The following is a 20,279-nucleotide window of genomic DNA, read 5'->3' as shown; positions in this document are numbered from 1 at the left end:
TCGAATTAAAATGCCCAACCGAAAATGTATGAGAAGAAAAAGAGTACAGAGACACTATTTTGTTCCTGAAGGGAAAGGCAAGCATAACAAAGTTGTTCTAAGCTTTACAAAAGCAACTGATATTTAAAGTACAAAACTTGTTAAATAATCTACCAGCTATTATTTATATCCCAATTTGGCCACCTTTAAAGTGCAAAACTAATTAAATATATAATTACATATCAGCTCGAAAATTCGAAAATCTGTCTGATACAACATTATACAACAATTATGCACATCCCAGCAGCCCAAATTTTGACCACAGAATGGCATGTCAGGCTCTTAGCTATAAGATAATTACAAAACAAATTACAATGTTATGACTGCAAGCTGCCTTATACAGTCATCGACCTGAAAAATGACGACACATCTTCAATATAACTACATTCGGGAATGTAATTTTGGGACTACTTGAAACAAAGTCGCAATAGCCAACCTAACCGAACAGAGTTACAAATCCAACTCTTATTAAACTTTGGTTGAATAAGCCCCAGTGCTCAGCTTCTAAAAAACCATCACAAACCTGTGAAATGGTAGTTCAGGATCATATTTGTTGCTAGAAGAACCATGATATAGTCTGCATTCCCAAGATCGACCCTAATTCTCTTCAAGGATCAGAAAGTTGACTTGTAAAACCATGAGCTGGATTTCCCTCCACTTGAAAAATGCAACATAATATGTTTATAAGAAAGAGCGGAGTGCAAGTGTCTTTGTAGTTACAAACAGCAATCACATTTGGTATTCTATTCTATTCTTGTACATCAATCGAGCGACTACAAAAAATTTCAAACAGTTAACGGGCAGCTGTACTCACCCATTTGGTTTCTCTAAGACCCAACTATATCATATGGATCATATCTTTTTCCTGTTAATGATGTGGTAAGATCCATTAACAATATCAGAGACAAGGTTGGTGGGTTTGACCAAGTAATCATCCCGGACAAGCTTTGATTTAAGTTCTCCCTGTTAAAGTCATTCAACTTGTTGCCAAAATTCCCATACATTACAAAACACGAAGACATAAAACTACTTATTTACTTGAGCAGAAAAGGCATTTTGGTGCCATGACCCTTTAAGGACGTTCAACACTCAGCTCTCTTTTCATTTGAAACCTTGTTTCTCTATCTCAACTCTCATGGATGAAGAACTAAAATGATAGATTGTATAAATAGAATAAGCTTCACTCACCAATTGTTTAAGCAGTTCCTGTTATTAATCTCTCCCGCTCATCGAACTTTTTCACCTTTATGAGGCCAATGAGAACCTGAAGACCAAAAAATGCACAAAAGACATATGCTACAATGGCAGGAACCTGAGAATAAATAGGTAGCATCAGAATCGAGCTTTGAAGAAAATCAGACAACAGGGATTCAAACACAATGCCATAGGTACCAAAAGTAATTTGATAGCTTACTCGAATGGAATTAATATACAAGATTGTTGCGAGATTTATTAGGCTTCCAGCAGCAACTGCCTGCAAATTAGTCAAACAAAAGATCAAGCCAAGTGGACATCATGCCATTATAAGATTTAGCAGACAAGAGAGACGTTCAACTAGTTGAGCTGTAAATAGTACATATCAGTAAAGTAGGAATTTTCATATAAGCTTTAGCAGACGAGAGATACAGAACTATAAACGTGCACCTAGTTCAGAACTGAAGATGACTCAGAAAAGCAATCAAAACCTCTACTCTACTTCCCAAACCGTCAATGTGCGTCTTCTGCTTTTTTATTTTTCTGTTCGGTAAGAACTTTTTTAAATGCCATTCAATAATGCTACAGTTAAAACTGATTTATTTGATTTCTAGATATGGTACCCCCGTTGTTGACGAGGAAGCGTTAATGTCAGTGTCATACACTTATGAGAAAATGCATCTAAATCATTAAAATAGACCCCTTCCATGCTTGCGGATGTGAGTAGGACCAACCACACCTCAGTATGGCTTTAATATAATTTGTATTATAACTAATGGAACCTCATAAAGAAAGAAAATTCAACTCACAACTTTCTTGTCATATTATTATATACTGAAACAAATTCCAACAAAGATAAGTATCATGTGTGTATGCCATTAGGTCATGAGTAAGTTCAACCCACATTTCCAACAGTCTTCTGGACAGTTGCAACCCGCTGGAATGCCCTCTCAGATTCCAAAGCCCGAACTCTAAGCTTCAGATCACCTTGCTCCTATAAATAAACAAGTGGCATCCACAACTGAGAAAATTATAACAAGCTATTCAATTTATTCACAGATAAAAATCAGTTGGTACCAATCTTTGTATAATTTCAGCAAGCTTTTCAACTCTGTCAGCCTGTCTAAATAAGTTATACAACGCACGAGACTGCCTGTCCCATCTATTTCTGAGGTCCTGGAACATTTATAAGTTTAGTGTAAGAATGGGGTTTGTACTAGAAAGATTGTACAATATGAAATTTAATATGGATGCTAAGAGTTTGCCTTTATAATGACTTCAACTCCAGCTTCACGAAATTTTAGCAATTCCAGTGCATAGCTACAGGGCAGAGTGTCCAAGACTTGTCAAAAACAAGGGGAAGTAACAGTTACCAAATCTTAGAAGGTATTTATTTTACAACTTTGGGATGGTTTTAAAGCTAAATTACACTCACGGTTTGGCTATCTCAGTAATGTCAAATCGAGGATCAAGACCCTTCCCAATGCCATCTAATACTGAAAAGAGAGAAAATAAAGAAGTCCATTTAGGAGGATATACACATATAAATATATGGGTCTCTTTGTTCAACTACAAATAAACACATTACATCAGCAATGCAAAATGCAAACATATTTACAACAAAAACATGTCCACCATGTTTCTATTACGCTACCTGAAAATGCTCTAACAACAAATGTGAATGTCGCAGGAAATCTGAAGGGTTGATCTGCTGCAATGGCTAATAAATCTTCCCCTGTTAAAAGAATGCAAGGTACTGAGTATCAAACATCAATGCACAGTGGAAAATTGCAAAAATAGCCTATGGGTTGCATCAATTTAGTATTGACAACAATCCGGGAAATCCAGCCACTGGACAGAAACCAGTTAACCCTTGATTACAGTTGGAGCCCAGACTCAAATTTTACATTGTTTAAAAATGGAAAGTTTAGCATAATCAAACTTGTTGCATAAACATGTTTAATTTAAGATACCCTTAATCAGACATCAAATTTAAATAGCTCAGGTGGCCAAAGACTTAAAAACAATTTCATGTGTAAGGTAGCCACAAGGGAAACCCAAAATATTATTTGGCCATTATCGAATAAATGATAATAAGAAACATGTTTAACCAGATTAGAAAATACAGGGGATATGAATAGTGGACCTGGTGTCGATGATTTACTTGTTCAAGTGTAAACCAAATAAAGTATGAGGGTAACACCACGTACTAACTTATGCATCCCTATGGACTGAGAATTTAAATTTTGAGTTGATCCTGTCTAAGCTTGACATGGCATAAATTGGTCCCAGTATAAATGCAGCCAAGAGAAAGCTCACCAGTTCTTATTCTCTAAATTAAACAAGAAGCTGGAGACTGTAAAGGAGTACAAATCATTTCTATCCCACAAAAATGGCTTTCAATATACTCATTTAGCATCAAAATTTGTGCAGGACTTGACTTAAGCTCTAATGCCTGACATAGGTCTGGCAAACTGAAAAGGTCAGCTTCCAACTCTTCCATTAAATACTGAGTTGTAAGAATCTAAAAACTATGTAAGGTAAGAACCTTAACATAGATAGAAGATTTAAACAAGGTGAATTACCAATTGCAGCCAGCCTTTCTTTCTTTTTCATTATCTTTTCCTCCTTGCTCAATGGCTTTTTAAACCCAAGCTCTGCTGTCGCCAATTCTTTCTCCTTTCTCTGTGCAGCAAGTCGCTCTTCAAAACTGCAAAATTTGAGCATTAGAAAAGAACTCCAAGGCAGAATAAAAATTTTGGAACTACCAATCAAAGCTAACATGATATGTTTAACTTAAGACCTTGCTTACAAAACCAAGAAGAGTAGGCTGTCAGTCAATCTAAATTACACCCCAGCCCGTAAAACAATTGACAACTATACGAATAGCTCCATTCCAACCATAAATAGTTTCCATCATTCAAACTGGAACAAAAAACCCCATTGGAACCATATAGCTGATACAGTGCCTTATCTAGCACCTCGCAAGTTACATATTACTAGTAGACGTGTATATAATTCTGATTTGCCAGAGGCATTATTCCCCAAGTAGCTCGGAAATTCCTCAATACCAGGGAATTTAAATTTTGTACAAAAAAAAAGAAAGAAAGACCGAACAAATTAATTAAGAAATGAACAATGGAACCATGCAAATTCTATTTAAATTTCCAGTTTTCTTCTCTATCAGAAGATTCAGAAGCACCTGTTAAGAAAAAATAGTGCTGTTCGTCTGACAGCTGTCATATCTCCAGTAGGCACAAGAACACCCATCTGAATCATTGCCTGAAGGACCTGCACCGGTATAATTAATTTCCATCATTTAAAGATCACAACCAGGCATTTGAACCATGGCATAATTAATGTAAACTAACTGTAATTCCAATTGCCTGATCAACATGGTACAATGAACCGTACTTAGAAAATAGCAAACTAAAAAGAAAGGACAAAAAGATGAAAAAACCTTATCTGGATCCTTTTCATAAACTCCATAAAATGTTTCCAGCAAACCTTCTCTAATGTTTGGGCTGATACTGTAAAGTATAAATATGAAGACACATTTAAAAATAAAGAAAAACTTGGAGAGCAGTGATTGGTAGATTGTAGATTAGCAAACAGAGTCAAGGAAATACCTCCCCATCATTCCAAAATCATAAAAAATCAACCTTCCACCATTGACATCATCCACAGCAATATTTCCAGGATGCTGCATTAAGAGGAAAATTGTGGAAACAAATTGGCAGGGGATATTAAAAGCCAGGAATCCAGAAATGTGTAATAAAAAAACACGAGGACTACAGCTTTCTTATGTGCAACAGAAATATTGATCCCTAAGGGGGGAATCAGAAAAGCTCACGATGGGCCATCTTATAGCTATTTGATTAGAGCACATATATAAGTAGAAGTCCCAATCTGACAGCAATGAGGGATTGCTTATAAATCTGAGCAGGACATGTTTCTTTTTACAATTACGGTTTCCGAAATTGCCTTTTGGACTACAGACGCAGCCATGTTTAGTATTTTACTCCAGGACGTGTAAGAGAACCAAACAAGGAGGCCATATTGTCAAATGTGATGACCATGAATGAGGAGTAGGTATTTTCTCATGTACACCCACGGTTCTGAGATTTTCCCAGTTTTCTAAGTCACGTCGAATCCTTATGAAAATGAATCCAGAACAAAATCGCGCTAAAGCTAGGGCGTCACCCGTAAGTGGCGCGCTGTGTGGCCCGAGCACAGTGATAAATGAGCAAGGGTCGCTGTATCTCCATCGGCACCCGGATGCAGTGTTAAATGAGCAAGGGGGCCATAGAAACTTCTTTTCGAACGACTCCACTCAAAGTTGTTTGGGAGCATATGCTCCTATCAACTTTACACGGGACACACAAAAGAAGTACTTTGATCCTATTAGACGGGGGAGGGTGAAGAAGCTAGGACAGAAGGGTAGAGTTCAAGAGAGCAAAATGCGTTTAGGAACGTGGAATATAGGAACCTTAACGGGAAAATCTATGGAAGTAGTGGAAGTTATGGTGAGGAGAAGGATAAATATTATGTGCCTACAAGAAACTAAGTGGGTTGGTAGTAAGGCAAAGGATCTAGAAAACTCAGGGTTTAAACTTTGGTATTCGGGCACAAATAGAACGAGAAACGGTGTTGGCATCATCGTGGACAAGACCTTGACACAAGATGTTGTAGATGTCAAGAGGGTAGGAGATAGAATCATGGCAATCAAGATTGTAATAGGACAAGAACTTATCAATGTGATTAGTGCGTACGCACCTCAAGTAGGGTTGGATAAGAGTTCAAAGGAGAAATTTTGGGAAGACCTTGGAGACTTGGTGCAAGGAATTGCTCAGACGGAGAAGTTATTTATAGGAGGAGATTTAAATGGACACGTGGGCAGGGAGACAGGCAACTATGGAGGTTTCCATGGTGGCCATGGTTTTGGGGAGAGAAACGAGGATGGGGAAGCTATCTTGGATTTTGCAATGGCATATGATCTCTTCTTAGCCAACACCTTCTTTAAGAAGAGAGAAGAACATGTGATCACCTACAAGAGTGGGTCGTCAAAAACACAAATAGATTTTCTCCTAATGAGGAAAGGAGATCGTATAACTTGTAAGGATTGCAAAGTTATACCAGGAGAGAGCGTGGCTAATCAACATCGCTTGTTGGTGATGGATGTACATATCAAAAGAGTGAGACAAAAGAACAAAACTTGGAAGTGCCCAAGGACTAGATGGTGGAATCTAAAAGAAGAAAAACAAGTCATTTTCAAAGAGAAAGTAATCACCCAGTGTGTGTGGGATAGAGAGAGAGAAGCTAGCCAAATGTGGGATTCCATGGCTAGTTGTATTCGAAAAGTAGCAAAAGAGGTATTAGGAGAGTCCAAAGGTTTTGCCCCACACCAAAAGGAATCTTGGTGGTGGAATGAGGAGGTACAAACAAAGGTGAAGGCTAAGAAGGAATGTTGTAAAGCCTTATACAAGGATAGGACCGATGAAAATGGTGAAAGGTATAGAAAAGCGAAGCAAGAAGCGAAGAAAGCTGTGAGAGAAGCTAAGTTAGCGGCTTATGACGATATGTATAAGCGACTAGATACCAAAGAAGGAGAGTTGGATATCTATAAATTAGCTAGAGCAAGGGAAAAGAAGACAAAGGACCTAAACCAAGTGAGGTGCATCAAGGATGAGGATGGAAAGGTTCTTGCTACAGAGAACGCGGTTAAAGACAGATGGAAAGGTTATTTTCATAATCTTTTCAATGAAGGACATGAAAGGAGTGCTTCTTTAGGGGAGTTGAGTAACTCAGAAGAGTGTAGAAACTACTCTTTTTATCGTAGAATCCGGAAGGAAGAAGTGGTTGTAGCTTTGAAGAAGATGAAGCATAGAAAAGCAGTAGGCCCAGACGATATACCAATCGAAGTGTGGAAAGTTTTGGGAGAGACAGGTATAACATGGCTCACTGACCTTTTCAATAGGATTTTGAAAACGAAGAAGATGCCAAATGAGTGGCGAACGAGCACTTTGGTGCCTATCTACAAGAATAAGGGTGACGTACAAAATTGCATGAACTATAGGGGTATTAAGCTAATGAGTCATACAATGAAGCTCTGGGAGAGAGTCATTGAGCATAGATTGAGGCAAGAGACACGGGTTTCGGACAACCAATTTGGGTTCATGTCAGGGCGCTCAACCATGGAGGCAATCTATCTCTTACGAAGATTGATGGAAAGATATAGAGATGGGAAAAAGGATTTACACATGGTCTTTATAGATTTGGAAAAAGCGTATGATAGGGTCCCAAGAGACATTCTTTGGAGGATTTTAGAGAAGAAAGGAGTACGAGTAGCATATATCCAAGCTATAAAGGATATGTATGAAGGAGCAAAGACTGCCGTAAGAACTCATGAAGGACAAACCGAAAGCTTTCCCATAACTGTAGGATTACATCAAGGCTCATCCTTAAGTCCTTACCTTTTTGCGTTGGTAATGGATGAGTTAACAGGACATATTCAAGATGATATTCCTTGGTGTATGCTTTTCGCAGACGATATAGTGTTGATAGATGAAACTCAGGAATGGGTAAATGCAAAGCTTAACCTTTGGAGAGAAGTGTTGGAATCTAAAGGTCTTCGCCTAAGCCGATCAAAGACAGAATATATGGAGTGCAAGTTCAGTGCAAATGGAGGCCAAAACGAGTTAGGGGTGAGGATCGGAGATCAAGAAATACCAAAGAGCGACCGTTTTCGTTACCTAGGATCTATCTTGCAAAAGAACGGAGAATTAGATGGAGATCTCAATCATAGAATACAAGCTGGATGGATGAAGTGGAAGAGTGCATCCGGCGTGTTGTGTGACCGCCGTATGCCACTGAAGCTCAAGGGAAAATTTTATAGGACGGCAATAAGGCCAGCGATGCTGTATGGCACAGAATGTTGGGCGGTGAAGCATCAACACATACACAAAATGGGTGTAGCGGAGATGAGGATGCTTCGTTGGATGTGTGGGCACACGAGAAAGGATAAGATTAAGAATGAGGATATCCGGGGTAAAGTAGGAGTAGCCGAAATTGAAGGCAAGATGAGAGAAAATCGGTTACGGTGGTTTGGACATGTGCAACGAAGGCCTACTGACGCTCCGATTAGAAGATGCGACTATGGGACAGAGGTTCAGGGCCGAAGGGGTAGAGGAAGACCTAGGAAAACTTTGGAAGAGACTCTAAGAAAAGACTTAGAGTACTTGGATCTAACGAAGGACATGACACAGGACCGAGCACAATGGCGTTCTAAGATTCATATAGCCGATCCCACTCAGTGACTTGGATTTTCCAAGTCTCCAATCGAGAAGTTTTCCTCACTCGGGAAATTAAGGGAACACTACCCCAACCTACATGCTCCACTCAGAAAGCTTCAACAAAAGAAAATTCAAAGAACTTAGCGAAGAAGGTTTTGGTGTATTTAACAGAATACGTTGAAATGAAGGAAAACTTATTTATTGATATCCCCGATAAGCTACAAATGTGTACATATACATGAGTCAAAATAAACAAACAAGAGGGAGCCTTCACAAGGGTTGCTTAGGAGAAGTCTCAGCAGTCGGTAGAGCCCCAGAAAGAGAAGGCACCGGAGGGGGATCATTCGGAACCTCAGTACTGGACAGAACCCTAGAAGGAGGAGGCATCAGAGGTTGATTATTTGGAGCTTCACTACGCGGTACAGCCCCAGAAGACGAAGGCAATAAATGCCTTTGGAACAAACCCACAAATCTCTGATGATCAAGTAAAACCTGACCATCAGTTTCCTTCATCTGGTCAAGCTTCCTCTTCATGTTTGTAGCATAGTCATGTGCGAGCCGGTGCAACTGTTTATTCTCATGCTTGAGCCCTCTAATCTCCTGTTTGAGACTCATCACCTCAGCCGCCAATGATTCAACTTGGCGGGTTCGAGCAAATAGGCGTTGGGCCATATTAGACACAGAACCTGCACACTGAACACTGAGAGCCAGCGAATCCTTAACAGCTAACTCATCAGACCGTTTGGAAAGTAGTCTGTTATCTTTGGGAGTGAGAAGGTTCCTGGCCACCACCGCAGCAGTCATATCATTCTTCATCACGGAATCCCCAACGGTAAGAGGACCAGTAGGGGAGACGAAGGATGGGCGCCATATGTTGTCTGGAGAAGGCGGGGCTGCCTCTTCAACAAGGTTCAAGTCAAAACGACGGTCGGAGGGGCCAGACATTTTCAAAGGTGTTGAAGAGAGAAGAGGTTGGACAAATCAAGATCTTAGAAGTGCAAGAATGGAGCTTCTACTGGTGGAGATTCAAGTGTGCTTTGGAACTTAATGCCAGCCCCTATAAAAATCTGCACTCGACGGATCTTCAGAAATCGAAGAGGCGCCTGCTCAGAAATCGAAGAGGCGTTTGCTTTCTCAAAAGCTGGGCTGCTTAGAGACCACGAGGGTTGATCTCAGAAATCGAAGAGGCGTTTGCTTTCTCAAAAATTAGGCTGCTCAAAGACCACGAAGGCCGATCTCAGAAATCGAAGAGGCGCTCGCTTTCTCAAAAGCTGGGCTCCTCAGAGACCACGAGGGCCGATCTCAGAAATCGAAGAGGCACCTACTTTTCCAGCCTTGTCAGCACCTGTCACACGCACACTCAGCTTTGCGGAAATTATGGGCATTCTGTCGAAGACTTCTGAGGAAGTAGAAAACACATGAATCTTACTGTTCAATCACCCACTTCCCACACGCAACACTAGCTCATGGGTACCACAGATAACTTTGCCAAAGTTCTCTGCCAAAATTGAGCACGTAAAGCTTGCAGCTCCCACTACATCGCTCTGACCAAGAAAGGTAAAAGAATAGCAAAGAAACAGCACTAACAAAGTTTAGACCCATAAATTTTGAAGGTCTAGCTACCATATTTTACCCACAAGGGTAAAGGAACAGTACCACTGCTGGATAATTGGAAAGTCCCTGTGTGTCAACCTCTGTGCTTCGTGGCAAGGTAGACTAGTAAACATGCCCAACCTTTACTCACACTCGAGAAAACACTACCAATAAGATTGCTTGCTCCAAAATCGAAGAGGCACCGTCCTCCGAATCTCGAGAGCCAGACTCCCAACATGACTACTTTCTCAAAAATCGAAGAGAGGGTAAAGGAACAGTACCATTGCTGGATAATTGGAAAATCCCTGTGTGTCAACCTCTGTGCTTCGTGGCAAGGTAGACTAGCAAAGATGCCCAACCTTTACTCACATTCGAGAAAACACTCCCAACAAGATTGCTTGCTCCAAAATCGAAGAGGCACCGCCCTCCGAATCTCGAGAGCCAGACTCCCAACATGATTACTTTCTCAAAAATCGAAGTGACACTGCTCCCCGAATCTCGAGAGCCAGACCCCCATCATGATTGCTTTCTTAAAAATCGAAGATGCATCGTTCTCCGAATCAATCGAAGAGACGCTCGCTTTCTCAAAAGCTGAGCTGCTCAGAGACCACGAGGGCCGATCTCAGAAATCGAAGAGGCACCTACTTTTCTAGCCTTGTCAGCACCTGTCACACGCACACTCAGCTTTGCGGAAATTATGGGCATTCTGTCGAAGACTTCTCGAGAGCACAGACCACTTTTTCAAAGTGCTCTGACAGAGTTAAAACATGTGAAGCTGGCAGCTCCCACTACCGTGCTATGACCAAGCAGGGTAAAGGAATAGCATTACTACTTGTTGTTAGGGAGACTCCTATATATGTCGACCTCCATCCCCAACGGACAGGCAGACCTGCAAAAATGTTCAACCCTTCCTCATATTTGAGAGGGCACTCCCAACGAAGCCTTTCGAAATATTCAGCTTTCTTTCCCCCCGATAATACCTTTGCACACAAGCTATACTAGAGCAAGAATATCTCATATCATCAGGGTTAAAAGCAAGAGTATCCCATATCATGCTTTTTCCCTGTCTTTTCCTTTGGCCTTGTTGTTCCCTGCAAGACAAGGAGAAAGAGAGCAATCAGTCAGCACTTGGAATCAAGCTTCCAGCCAGGAACTGACTGCCTGGAACCCCTTACCTGATTACTTACCTGGCATTGCTCTCGAGTACTCATCTTCAACATCTTATGTTTCCAGGGAAGATACCGCATCTGCTTGAGGAACAGATAGGGCAAGTGCGAAGGATACAAGGAAGCATGTGGAGACAAGCGTAACAGCACACGTGCCGATACATCCATTACTCTGTCAAAAGCAAAAGTATCCCATATCAGCAGGGTCGAACGTACTCTAGATTTGATGGACTTGTTTTGACCCTCAAATTCTTCAGTCGGCTCTGGAGGAAACCAGAAAACCCTCCAGCTCAGTTCAAGAATAAGCCTGTGGAAAGTTACTTCTTCAAAAGCAAAAGTATCCCATATCATCTCTTCTCATCTTTCTTCTCTTTATCCTTCATGCTGCTGCAAGATGGGGAGAAGGTGAACAATCAGCCGGAGCTCTGATTGCTTACCTTGTCTGTCACCTCTTTCAGCAGATCCCCTAGCTCGGCGACTTGGGAGACTCCTACTACATGGTTTGTATCGCGCTTGACCAAGCCTGAAACTACAAGTAAGCTCCAAGTGAAATTGATACATTACCTTGTGCATCTCCACCAGTTAAAGATACCACCCCTGGATGGAGGAAGAGTACTTCCAGAGAAGATGCCACATCTACCTATGAGACAGATAAGGCAAGTCAAGACGATACCACACTCCGATACTTAGAAGTTTCGTGATTACGAGATCATTCTCTCACAATATTTCCTAATGTCATTTGTACTAAATCATTCACTTGTACTCACTAAAGGAGAGCTTGAACCTATGTACTTGTGTAAACCCTTCACAATTAATGAGAACTCTTCTATTCCGTGGACGTAGCCAATCTGGGTGAACCACGTACATCTTGTGTTTGCTTTCCTATCTCTATTCATTTATATACTTATCCACACTAATGACCGGAGCAATCTAGCGAAGATCACAAAAAGCGACCGTTTTTGCTGCCTAGGATCTATCTTGCAAGAGAACGGAGAATTAGATGGAGATCTCAACCATAGAATACGACCTGGACGGATGAAGTGTAAGAGTGCATCCGGCGTGTTATGTGACCGTCGTAGGCCACTGAAGCTCAAGGGAAAATTTTATAGGACGACAATAAGGCCAACGATGTTGTATGGCACAGAATGTTGGACGGTGAAGCATCAACACGTACACAAAATGGGTGTAGCGGAGATGAGGATGCTTCGTGGGATGTGTGGGCACACGAGAAAGGATAAGATTGGGCATGAGGATATCCGAGGTAAAGTAGGAGTAGCCGAAATTGAAGGAAAGATGAGAGAAAATCGGTTCCGGTGATTTGGACATGGGCAAAGAAGGCCGACTGACGCTCCGGTTCGAAGATGTGACTACGGGACAGAGGTTCAGGGCCGAAGGGGTAGAGGAAGACCTAGGAAAACTTTAGAAGAGACTCTAAGAAAAGACTAGTACTTGGATCGAACGGAGGACATGACACAAAACCAAGCGCAATGGCGTTCTAGGATTCATATAGCCGACCCCACTTAGTGGGAAAAGGCTTTGTTGTTGTTGTTGTTGACGCCCAAATCATGCTTTAGAACCACAAATTGAATTAAACAACAAAAACTCACAGGATCAGCATGAAAAAATCCATGAGACAGAATTTGTTCCAAGTACGATTCAACAGCATACCGGCCCAGCCTGAGGAAGTCGAATTGATAGTGGAAGCATCAGGAGTGATAAGAAGACGTCAAAAGTTAACAAGTATTTACCCAGGCTAAGAGACAGAAACGGTACTGACCTTTGCCGATCAAGGCCCAATTGATCTATGGCTTGTATCTTGTTAATCTTGATCCCCGGGACATACTCCATTGTCAGAACCTAATAATAATATAACGGAAGTTGGATTTAATGAACAATAACATCTAGAAGATCAAAAGTCATTAGTTGTGAAAGCTCAAAACCTGTGGTGTAGTGTATTCCCATATTATCATTGGGACTTTGACATAATCCATGTTTTTGAAGTTACTTGCAAATAGTTCAGCATTTGCAGCTTCCTTGGTATAATCAATCTCCTGGAAAACTTTATAATAATTAGCTATGATTTACAGAATAGTAAAAAAAAATTGTATAAAAGAAGGCAGCTTTTAAGATTAAAATGTTTTGAAAATAAGTTATCAACAATTTACTAAGCACAGAATGCTGCACGTGAAAGATGAGCATAAACTATCCATTATTATTATCATTATCTTTACCATTTAATAGAAAACAAAAATCTATGTTTAAAAAGTCTAAGAATACTGTCAAGCTGTGAACAATAAAATTGCTTTCTTTTCAAGAAAAAGAAGTCAGCATTCAATTGCCTTTCTTTATCTTTGTTGGACTGAACCATCTATATTATTGACCTCTTTTCCTGTACGTATCACCTAAGTTCCCTCACATGACTTCATCATTATTACTCCATGACTTCCTACCAATGTTTTAAAAGGCTCGCCTCAGGGCGCGCCTAGGCGGCCTGTGAGGCTGGGCTTGAGGGTTGCCGCCTCTATTTTGAGGAAGTGGGCGGAAGGCGCCAGAAGGCATCACCGGAGCCGCCTAGGCATGCCTCAGGGGATCTTTTTTTCTCTTTTACTCCCAAACCCAAATTTCAGGTAGGGTTTTAACTGCCTCATACCTCTTCCTTGCACTATTGTCTCTCTGCCTTTTTTTCTGATTTTTATTTTTTTATATAATGGATGTGCGTGCTGTCTGCGTGCATTGTTATATGTGTGCTCATTGAGCTTTTCATCCTCTATTATATATATATATATATATATATATATATGTATGTATGTATGTATATGTGTGTATATGTATTTATAATATATGTGTGTGCTCAGGGTGATCATTCATTAATAATCTTCTTCTTTTTTAATATAATATATGTGTACGCTTAGTGTATATATTAAAAATTTAGGTCCCGTGAGGCTTCGCCTCACGCCTAGGTTGGGCTATCCCTCAGACACCTCGCCCATGCCTCACGCTTTTAATACATTGCTTCCTACATCCTTACTCATCCATGTCAATATCCTTTGACTCGACATGGATGACATCTTATTCCTTGAAGCATGGTTCAACTTATTACGTAGTAAGAAAACATAAGCCACTGTGGAGAATGAGACCTTTACCTACACTAAACAAAAAAGGCACGAGTTATGTGCCCTTTGGCTCACTATTTAGTGCCAAAATGGTTAAAACAATGAAAGCGGATCTCAATACCTCATATAAGACATTTGCACACTCATCATAGATAGCAACCCAATCCCTCTTCGCACCATCTGACTTTGGGTCAATTTTTTGAAGATATTCTGCAATTACCTGAAAAGAAAATGACAATATGACAATGCTCATCAGAATTTCCACTGCCCTCACAAGACCAAGAGGAACCAAACTGAATACACAAGAAATAATACACAAGAAACAACCAAACTGAATAGAAAGAATATTATGAGATCTAATTATACAGTTAGCATATTAAGTGAATTAACATTCAGTACCACTTTTGAAGATCCCACTTAAATTCAATCTTAGCGACAATATCGCTTTTCTTGAGTCCCTTTTGAATGATTTGACCATAAGCGGAGAACATCAAGCGGAAATTCACAACTTTGGCAGGCCAAGGGAAGCAAGAAAAAAAAAGAAAAGAAGAAACACCAAAAAAGAATTCAACCATGATCAGACAAAACCATGATATCCTAAACTAGCCCAAACATTATCCATGACCTCAGCTCAAGTAGCATGGATCCGTAGGGTGAGGGTAAATGGACGTTCAAATCTTCTAGTGAACATATACCAAAGATCCCAAAATTAATAGTACTAATCAAGAACTGTAAGCCAATTGAATACTAATCAAGAACTGTAAGCCAATATGAGCAACCGACCCTCAGGTTCTTAAGATCAATATTGAAAAGATCCTTAAGTCCAGGCCTCTGTACTTTAACAACAACTTCCTGTCCTTTCAATCTTGCACGGTGAACCTGACCTGCATAAAGGAAGATACCATATTCTCACATTTCATCTCTTATCAAACTATACTATAACCCAAAAAAACACAATTATGCTAGATTCATTTTCTGATTTCTCATTCTTTTTGCACAAATTTTGCTATCAGAAACTTGACAAATGCAATCAGGAGTACCAAGACTAGCAGCAGCTATTGGTTCATAATCAAACCGATCAAAGATATCTCCCACAGGAGCACCAAGCTCTTCTTCAACAATAGAAATAGCTGTATCTGAAGGGAAAGGAGGAACTTGATCCTGAAATTAGATTAAGAAAAGATAAGCAACTGCGAGTGATTGAGAAACGGATACGACAGACAAAATTGGCTCTACTTTCAGTAGCTGATTGTATAAAACAGTATACAGTATGAATGTGCATTCTTGTTGACATTAAATTAAAGAATTTCCAACCTGAAGTTCTGACAATTGATCAACATATTCTTGAGCAAGAATGTCCACCCTTGTGGAGAACTGCTGGCCAATTTTAATGAATGTTGGACCTAATCTCAAAATATTCTCCTTAAGCCACTTGGCAAGTGCCTTACGCCTCAAGGTTTTCTTCTCCTCTGTCATTCCCCCTGCACATATCCTTTTAAATTAGATACAAGCACTAAAAAATACAGTCTGCCAGCCTTACGAAAAGAATTCTAGATTCTAAATAAAATTCAAAATATTCCGAGAAGAATTAATTCCTTTGAACCATTTATTTATGAGAAAGACCAATAAATATTAGGCAGTGTGCATACAATGCCCAAACTGCTCAAGCTCATCCACCATTTTTCTCTCACTTAGTATTGTATGGTTGATTCAAGGCACTGCCATGGGGGCAGCATTGCATCCAATTTTTTTATATTCTTTTGCTTGAGAGTTTTCCTATGGAAATTCCCAGATGACATGGATGCTACTGTGGCTCCGCCACCCTCAGTTTTTATAAATGTCTTTTACATACTTTCACAGAATTATAGCTAAGAGAGTTGGGATAGACACCGTCAATCTGCCTTTGTAAAAAAGGAAGGTACATCGCAAAATTCAGAGAAAGAGGAAACCACAGATCACCAAATGCAAACTATATCCTGCAACCTCTCCTGTTTCCTCACTGCTGAAAATAGGATATAAAATATATACCTCATATTTTTGTTCATAGATACAACCAACAACAGAGCCATCACACTCACTTCGAAGTAACGCTATCAAAATTAGCTTCCAATGACAACTTGTCGCAAAGCTTAAGAAAGAGAGCAATTTCAACCTCCCATTTTGCACATAAACATGACTATTACTAGTACCATTGAAAAACATTTTTAGCCCCCCTACTTTAATTATAATGCTACAAGGATTTACCATTCCGGAGCTATAATCCAGATCATAAACTTGTACCATGTACAGTACTCTAGCCTTCAAAATCATGTGAGATGGTGATGGAAGCCAAGCATTTGTTCTTAACTATTGAAAAGGGATATAGAATGTCTGGTACCAGGTACCAATTGGGACCTGGTACCAAAACCAAACAATCTTTATCTGTTTTCAAAATTCAAGGAGAAAGGATTGGCTTCCACCACTTTATTAGATTGGTACATTACAAGGCACGTCATGATTAAATTTTTAAAATTGTGCTGAGTATCTTTAAACCTGACAACAGAGGAAGAAGTTCTGAAGAAGAATGCTTGTTCCTAATAGATTGTAAAATTAGAAGGAATTTCCATGGGAAGTGGGAATCAAGCTCTACACTATTATTACATGGGCTTTGCAAGTGCTTCTTAATATTTCTTCCATTTTTTGGTTTACTCACATGGAAAGCCAAAATGAAAAACTCATGTATTTGACTTTGGAAGTTTCATTCTACAGGAAGTGACTAACCTCGATAAGTGAATTTTTGATTGTCTAACCAAGCCTTTATAATGAATTTTAGAACAAATCCCCATATTTCCAAGGTCCTCTGGATTGTCGAGTAAGTTTTAAATCTACTCCAACGGCCACCGGGTGCAACAGAGACCTGTAAAAACCAAAAAGTACCATATTACTTTGGCACGTGTGTGCACATATTCAAACTCAAAATACAAATGAAGCAACCAACAAATTTATAAAAAGAAGCGATTTCAATGTTATACAGCCAACTCAAAGAAACACGGCTATATAGAGTAGATTCTGGCTCCACATACAAGACAATGTTAGCAATAAAGTACGAAATGAATCTATTTGTCACTAATGCATGAATTAGAACCAATGTATTAAAAGCGTAAGGCGTGGGCGAGGCGTCCGAGGGATAGCCCAGCCTAAGCGTGAGGCAAAGCCTCACGGGACCTAAATTTTTTAATATATACACTGAGCGTACACATATATTAAATTAAAAAAGAAGAAGATTATTAATCAATAACACCCTGAGCACACACATATATTATAAATACATATACACACATATATATACATATATTTTATACATACATATATATATATATATATATATATATATATAATAGAGGATGAAAAGCACAATGAGCACACATATAACAATGCACGTAGAAGGCACACACATCCATTGTATAAAAAATAAAAATCAGAAAACAAGGTAGAGAGATGATAGTGCAAGGAAGAGGTATGAGGTAGTTCAAACCCTACCCAAAATTTGGGTTTGGGAGTAAAATAAAAAATATATATATATATATCCCCTGAGGCGCGCCTAGGCGGCTCCGGCGGCGCCTTCCGCCCACTCCCTCAAAACAAAGGCGGCAACCCTCAAGCCCAGCTTCACAAGGCGCCTAGGCAAGCCTTTTAAAAAAACATTGATTAGAACTCTAAAAGAGATAAATGATCCCCTTTTAAGATTTGCATGAACCATTTTTTATTTTCAGTTTCTATTTTCACTTGTTAAACATCTTTCATCCTATCCTTGTCCCATAAAACTAGGCCAGCTTCAGAGTTACCTAAACCATAAAAGCTAGTAAACCCTAAACACTAAGGCTTGAAATAACCGCAAAACAGTAGCTATAGAAAATCGTAATATTGGTAACCCTAGTGAACACACACACATATATCATGTAAAAAATATGATCTCCAACATTATTAAAAAGAAAATATATCTCTGTCATTGGCCCCACTACCACTATAGGTTGCTCAGTTTTATTTTTCTCCAACAATCTGCACATTATACTTGCTGCATCTCTTAATACTACAACCAATCCACACATCTGTATTTCATGTATACTTTTTCTGGTGTTGTAGTAGATGAGGAAAAAAACAACTTTTGACCACTTAACATAGCCTACCAACCACATCAATAACGTGATCCATTAGACTGCTAATAGTACTTTCTTCACTATGACAAAACCACCTCAATTTTACTGATGTAACAGCGTGTTCAAAACCTCTCTGTGAATTAGAATTCTAGTCCTCAAGTCCAAATGAAGATCAAAAAAATTTCTGTTTGTGCAAGCAAACCAATTAAGATTTCAACTAAAATTCCAAAAAACCTACATCTACCATCTACATTCCAAATCAATGTCTTGTTACAAACTGCACCGATATGCATACTCAAATTCAAAAGTTGAGGTTCCACCATAAAACCAATTGGCAATATAGAGAGTAGCCCAACTTACTTATACGCCCATGCAAGGTCCCTCCTCTCATCAATGTGGGATTCATTCTCAACAATACCAACTTGTTACTTGTTATAGTGTGAGCATCCAACCCTAAACCAATTGGAAATGAGTGGAGAGGTCCGCCCAAGATTATTTAAACTACTACATAAGACTTTAATTCCTCAATTTGGAATTCATACTCTCAACATAACTTAGCAGCACAAACACACAGCGCTCCTTTAAAGACAATTGAATAATAAATCAACATCACGCAATCATACCTCGACTTTTGGTAGCCCGCTTTGCTTAAACCACGCATCTTCCTTTCCAATTTCCTCAATATTCTTCCTCCTTCCTTCCTCCTTCGTCTCCAACACTTGAACTCCTTCCACCACTTCCGCTGCCACTCCATTGCCATTCACGAACTTCACCAAGCTCCCGTTAGTTGCCCCATTAGCACTGCCATTGGAGTAGCTGTTGACGGAGCCATTGGACCCGTAATCGCTACCACTAGTACTAGCAGCAGCGCCATTACCACCCAACTCGACACCATTGACTTTGTTGATCGTCTCTTCAACTACAAGGCCATCCTCTTTAGTCGCTCTGATTCGGGATCGAACACCGCCCCTAGGGTATCCAATAAGAGAGAATCTAGAGAGAGAAACTCCAGAGGTAGAAAGGCGGCGTTTAGGAGTGGTTTGTGGTGAGAGAAAGGTCAGTTCCAGTAGAGGTAGAGAACAAGCAGCCATTGGGGAGAAAGAATCGAGAATTTGATCAAAACCCTAATCCCCAATTTTCATGCCCGCAAGAGAGAGAGGGGGAGAGAGCGAAGCAGCAGAAGAAGACAGACAGACAGACGGACAGTCTGTTTTGGAGTGAGGAAGGAGATGAAAGTGAGAGAAACGAACGAAGAAGAAAAGGGAGGGAAAGGGTGGAGGTGGGGAGAACACGTGGCAAGTACTCGGATGAGTGTTTTCAAGAAGGAGGCTTCTCATTGGTTGAAAGACTCTCGCGGGCTGTAATCCGCCACGAGATTATTGTCATGGAAGGTTTCTGGCTGACGTATCAGTCCGAGAAATTTGTGACTGCAAATATTCGGGCCTTACAACAACAATATTGGATTTCATCGAGTTTGTGCAGACGTGGGTTTAGTCAGTTTTGTACTAGTACTTTTCTTTTGCATTCAAGTTCAAATTTTTTTTTCCGTAATTTAGATGAATATATGATTACTTTGATCTTGGCAGTGCATGTAGCATGATAGTTTTTTTTTTTTTTTCCATCGAATTTCGACCCACAAGGCAAAGGCTTTTACCATTACCATTGTCGCGTTGGATGAGTTCTGACATTTCTGGAGGAAAACAGATTAAACCGCGCTCATCCAGCGATGATAATCAATGCGGTGAC

The 20,279-nt window shown here is 39.9% G+C and overlaps 1 protein-coding gene across 4 annotated transcripts; it reads right to left on the bottom strand.

Annotated features, from left to right (window-relative positions):
• Nucleotides 1-184: 184 nt before the first annotated feature.
• LOC103405622 (protein ACTIVITY OF BC1 COMPLEX KINASE 8, chloroplastic-like) lies at nucleotides 185-19,987 on the bottom strand. 4 transcript variants are annotated; one of them, XR_011576328.1, is made up of 22 exons: nucleotides 19,157-19,876; nucleotides 17,158-17,293; nucleotides 15,712-15,878; nucleotides 15,438-15,558; nucleotides 15,181-15,281; nucleotides 14,519-14,617; nucleotides 13,225-13,335; nucleotides 13,062-13,141; nucleotides 12,892-12,961; nucleotides 4,863-4,936; nucleotides 4,694-4,763; nucleotides 4,436-4,524; nucleotides 3,819-3,943; nucleotides 2,888-2,968; nucleotides 2,669-2,729; nucleotides 2,499-2,553; nucleotides 2,311-2,409; nucleotides 2,138-2,227; nucleotides 1,454-1,513; nucleotides 1,228-1,351; nucleotides 854-904; nucleotides 185-696 (listed from the first exon to the last, which is right to left on the bottom strand). XR_011576328.1 is itself a non-coding variant. In XM_008344636.4 (21 exons), the coding sequence occupies exons 1-20, from the start codon at nucleotides 19,622-19,624 to the stop codon at nucleotides 1,235-1,237; spliced, it is 2,274 nt and encodes a 757-aa protein (XP_008342858.3). In that variant the 5' UTR covers nucleotides 19,625-19,987; the 3' UTR covers nucleotides 185-696; nucleotides 1,228-1,234. The 4 variants fall into 4 exon arrangements, 2 of the variants coding, with proteins under 2 accessions (XP_008342858.3, XP_070670243.1); XR_524457.4 differs by lacking the exon at nucleotides 854-904 and having other exon boundaries at nucleotides 185-390; nucleotides 563-696; XM_008344636.4 differs by lacking the exon at nucleotides 854-904 and having other exon boundaries at nucleotides 19,157-19,987.
• Nucleotides 19,988-20,279: the final 292 nt, after the last annotated feature.

The sequence above is a fragment of the Malus domestica genome, chromosome 15, assembly GCF_042453785.1.
Source record: "Malus domestica chromosome 15, GDT2T_hap1".
NCBI classification, from domain to species: domain Eukaryota; kingdom Viridiplantae; phylum Streptophyta; class Magnoliopsida; order Rosales; family Rosaceae; genus Malus; species Malus domestica.
Note: the sequence above shows the minus strand (reverse complement) of the source record. Positions and strands in the feature narration are given on the sequence as shown.

What these genes read in the sequence shown, in the direction of transcription:
- LOC103405622 (XM_008344636.4), bottom strand. Translation starts at nt 19,624, where the DNA reads ATGGCTGCTTGTTCTCTACCTCTACTGGAACTGACCTTTCTCTCACCA. An exon ending in GCACTATTTTTTCTTAACAG is followed by an intron (nt 3,944 to 4,435) that starts GTGCTTCTGAAT and finishes CAAATTTTGCAG; the next exon opens with TTTTGAAGAGCGACTTGCTG. An exon ending in AGAAAGGCTGGCTGCAATTG is followed by an intron (nt 2,969 to 3,818) that starts GTAATTCACCTT and finishes TTCTTTTAACAG; the next exon opens with GGGAAGATTTATTAGCCATT.